Raw genomic sequence first — 5,036 nt, 5'->3', positions numbered from 1 at the left:
CATCTAGAGTAGCGTCAGAAGCAATTAAAGGAGGAAAAGTGAATGAGATAGACAAAGACACGGTGGTTTATTTGGACGAAATTGGATCTATGAACGTGGTATCATCATCATGGAAGCTGTTAATATGTTTTGATTTGGAGCCCTTTTTCGAAATAATTGATAAAGGAGGTACAACTATATTGGAAATGGAGAAATTTGTTCTAAACTACAAACATTTGAAAACCATTGTGTGGCAATTATAGAAGATATGAGACAGCAAATAAAGCAGATGCAGGACACAAATAAATATTTGCTTCAATATAAAAATCAAAGAACGAGAAGAGCGCCATTTGAGTTCATCGGGTTACTGCAGCACATATTGTTTGGCACAATGGATGCAGAAGATAGAAAAATGTTCGAAGAAGACATGATGAGATTACTAGAAAATCAGCATGATATCAAGAATCTGATAAATAAGCAAACTTCGGTAGTAGATTCTACGGTGAATTTGTTAAAAAGAACCACCACGGAGATAAATAATAATTTTAAACAAATGCAAGATAGGCTCAACCTCTTGTCGTCGGCAATGCAGGAATCATATTTGGTATATCGGGAGTCAATTAAGTTTTTCATGGTAACAAAAGAGCTGCAGGGAATAATTGAAGAAAACAGAAATGTTCAAACAGAAATAATAAAGCTTTTAATTGACATAAATCATGGGAAATTGAATCCTTCGTTGATAACTCCTACTCAACTGTATGAAGAAGTTAGGAGCATCAAAGAACATCTTCCAAATAAATTAAGGCTGCCAGGAAATAGCGATAATCAGTTGCAAGTTATTTATAAGCTTTTATCGGCAATAGGAACAATAATGGATAAGAAACTAATCATAAAGGCAGAAATACCATTATTTGACACACAAGAATCAAAACTATACAAAGTAATTCCGATGCCTATGGAAAAGCATGGGATAATTTTGAGTCCAATGATACAAAAGCAGTTTCTTATATATAATTTCGAAATGGACTCATACCATTTGATGACGGAAACACAGCTCAACTTATGCAAACACGTCACAGAAGCGGAGTATGTTTGTGAAGGTAATTGGCCATGGCTAGATGCGAATGACTCGTCGTGTGAGATTTCACCATTGAAGCCTTTAAATGCTTATAAATGTACATACATTGAAGCGGAATCATCTCTATATTGGGTAAAGCTAAATAATGCAAATAATTGGTTATTTAAAACATTTAAACCAACATCAGCACATATCCAGTGTAATCAAAATCGGCAATTTATTTTAGAACTTCCACAACAGGGAAGAATATCATTGCAACCAGGATGTACAATAAGAATTGAAGGTGTTACAATAAAATCACCATTTAATATAAACTCTAATTCGAAAAAGGAAATACCAGCCACATTGACAGCGAAGATAGGGAACACTACTAGAATTCGTTTTCCACCATTAAATTTATTAATATCCAATCACACAAATGAACTGCAAGAGCTTCAGAGTCAAATCAAAGTCATAAAAGAAGAGAATATTAAATTACGTGAAATTAAATATCATCAAATAGCAAGTCATACATCTCTTTTCTTAGTAACAATTTTGATAATAGGTATAGTGATATATTTTGTAAAAAGGAAGCATACGGAACGCGCAATTGCTCGATTGGACATATTTAACAAGGACAATCTCTAATATGACCAGACCAATGAACGCTAAATAATCAACGAGATTGGAATGTAGAATTAGGCCGCTGGCAGAATGTTCAATCACGAACATGAGTTTTGACCTCCGGCAGAATGTTCAATCATGAACATGAATTTATAACATAAATTTAATTATTATAGTTTATATTATCACCTAAATTCTTAGAATTATGTACTAAGGAAAAATATAGATAAATAGTAACATTTTTTAGCAACCGTATTTAAATTATTAAACTAAAATATATTCATAAAAACAATAGGAGGAAAATCCCAAGTGTTGGGACTTCCGTCCTTTTTTAACCTTTTTTAACCTTTTTTGACAAATGTAATACAGTCCACTAAAATCATAATAATTTAACCTTGATGTAGAAATTAGTCTTAAAATATTTTTGTATAAAAACACAACATTATTTTAAATAAAATTAGTAGCTAAAAATTACTCAAAGTGTGTGTACTTTAATTTATTAAATGTACAGTGAGAATATAAGATACTTTTGTGTTAGTTAATGAATTTGGTACTTAACAACTCATGACAAAGGCAAATTTGTGGTTGCCTGTAATGAAGTGATTGAAACAGACGAAGAGCTTGAATTTATTTTATATTATTAAGGAAAAATTTGTATCTATTGATAATTTAGTTAAAAAGAATTTAATCAATTTTTAAAAGAAATTTGGAAATAAATTTGTCAGGAATTGACTTCCACGTTGTTTTAGGCTTTTCTTTTTAAAACTACTATATCATGAAAGGAAATGTACTTCGAAATCGAACTCTGAAAGTAGTTATAACTATTAGGAATACAGTAGAAGTAGAGACAACACGGATAAATTATTCGTTATGTCCCAATTCGGTAGATATATGTCCGTTAACGAGCCGTTAAGAATTTATAACTTTGAGATATAACATATACAAATTTATTATTATTATGACATATTCTATAAATTACAATCATAATTCAAGAACTTAGTTTATTCACATATGCTCTCCAGACACCCCTAGCTGAATGATTTGTTAGTTTCCCTGCTTATCGATCGATTTTCTCCATGTGCTTTTTGGCCGTCCACGATATCTTCTACCTTGTGAATTCACTAACCGGTTAATCCAGGATACGTCCCAGCCAGCCATATTTCCGCTTTATTATCTGCTTTTCAATCGGCTGCTGATTTGTAATTTCCCATAGCCGCTTATTACATATTGTTCTCGGCCACCAAATGTTAAAGATCTGGTGAAGGCATCTGTTAACGTATGTCTGCAGTTTTTGTAAGATCGCGGCTGTAACAAACCACAATTCACATCCATATAACAACATATTTTTGACGCAGGCATCGAATAATTTTAGTTTTTAAATGCAATGTTGTTGAACGACAAATGTTTTTGAGATTAGCGAAGGCATTTCTGGCTTTCCGAAGTCTATTGGCTACGTCTTCTGAAGCACCACCTACTGTTGTTATAATGCTGCCGAGATATTCAAACTTTTGAACGTTTTTCACGATCGTTTTACTTATTGTAAGCTGGGGGTGTTGATGGATTTTGTCTCAGCAATATTAGTGTTAAGACTCACTGTTGCACACTTAGTTGAGAGATCTGTAATTTGGGCTTGCATATTAGCGGGTGTGTTGGAGATCAAGACCACATCATCGGCATATTCCAAATGGGATAATCTATTTCTTATTTTCCAGTTCTACAATATTAACTAATTTAAATGAGTCAAACAGAAATTGAATGTCATAATATAAAATAAAATATTTAATTAAAATTTTTACTAGACAGGTTTTGAAAAGTAGTGAACTACAACAACAAAAATTATTTTTATATTATTTTAATTAATTGAATTTTTGGCTTACCATACAGCTGTTTCCAGTATTGCCCAGTACCCATAATCAGTAGTCTTGAATTTATCTCCTGTACTTAATTATTATCTTATTATTAATTATTAAAATTTTAAGAAAAAATTAATTCGTATTAATCTTAATTGGAAGCAGTATTTTTCACAATTTCTTATATTAATTTCAGAATGAATTTTTTTTATATTTTTATTGTATGTTTTATAAGATTAAATTTTATAATTTCAGTTGTTGATTGCAATGAATATTAATAATAATTTCAATACAGATATAAAAAATTAAATAAAAACACAAGATAATTGGAATACAAAAATTAAATATTAATTTTTTGTTTATGGATCTGATGTACCGGATGTTTTTCTTAATTTAATTCTTAAAAATTAGAAATCAAAATAAACTCTCTAATAATTATTACCAATAAAAATTTAATTGTGTTTTAAAAGTAATAAAATTTAATATTTTATGTTTGTTGGAGATTTTTTATTCGAATTATGTATGGTATTTGATTTTATTATCTATTTCAATTTTACAGTATTGAGAAACTAATTTCAAGGGTAAAAATCTTAATCAAAATGTGATTTCACGAAATTGACTTAGGTTTATTGAATTTATTTAGTTAAAGAATTATATTGCAGGTCAAGACAAGCAATAAAATTAACAATTTATTTTTATCTTTCTAACAAGTATTTTTAAAGTTCCTTATTCTCTTCATTATAAGAAAAAATTTTCTTATTAACCTCTTCCTAAATATACTCGTAATAAATAAATCAAAGATCTTTTATAAGAGCCGGTATAGGTATATGGGCATTACAAAGATTTAGCTGAGGGAGCTATATAAAACGGTAGAGATATAAAGAAAATATTAGACAAGTGAAGGAATGTTGATGATTAGATTGATTTCTAAAAGATCTAGTTAATATATATTTACCTCCTGCTTACTTAGGAAAGAACTTTTTTTGATCTTAGAAATATGTACTCAAAATGTACTCATAGCATTATAGTAAGAAATTTACATTTCAAATGAAAGCTTTATTACTATTATTATTTACTGGTCACTTAATGATTATAATATATATACTAAAACTACTGATATTTTAAAAATAACCATTAGTTTGTTTTTTAATTTCCTACACGAAAAATCCACAGAAAAAGGTATGTATGACTTTTGTTTACTATTAATCTATATTTCACCAGAAGAATGTTGGAGAAGTCTTACAAATCAAAATCATGAACCAATTGTTTTTCAACTTGTGTTTGCAGTTGACTAACTGAACAGATACAAGATATAATACGGTGAAGATCTGCAATTGAATATTTATTAGGAATTAAGATTTTGTTTGTGCTAAGGACTTGCTTCTAGCTAAACCTTGACCTATAACATAGGTCAATACAGGTAGGTAGGAATACAGTTTTTGGTGTAAGAGTACAAAAACAAACATAACACATACGAATATAAATGAGTGTAGTACTGTGATAAATCATTTTTTGAATTCTACTTA

The 5,036-nt window shown here is 29.5% G+C and overlaps 1 protein-coding gene across 1 annotated transcript; it reads left to right on the top strand.

Moving 5' to 3' along the window:
* The first annotated feature begins 370 nt into the window (after nucleotides 1-370).
* Nucleotides 371-1,684, top strand: LOC119667111. The gene has a single exon (XM_038076397.1). It carries the CDS (start codon nucleotides 371-373, stop codon nucleotides 1,682-1,684), a length of 1,314 nt encoding a protein of 437 aa, XP_037932325.1.
* The last annotated feature ends 3,352 nt before the right edge of the window (nucleotides 1,685-5,036 follow it).

This window comes from Teleopsis dalmanni, chromosome 1 (genome assembly GCF_002237135.1).
Source record: "Teleopsis dalmanni isolate 2A chromosome 1, ASM223713v2, whole genome shotgun sequence".
Lineage (NCBI taxonomy): Eukaryota > Metazoa > Arthropoda > Insecta > Diptera > Diopsidae > Teleopsis > Teleopsis dalmanni.
This window is presented reverse-complemented; position numbering and strand designations above follow the sequence as displayed.

Coding starts and splice junctions, on each gene's coding strand:
- LOC119667111 (XM_038076397.1), top strand. CDS start 371: ATGGATGCAGAAGATAGAAAAATGTTCGAAGAAGACATGATGAGATTA.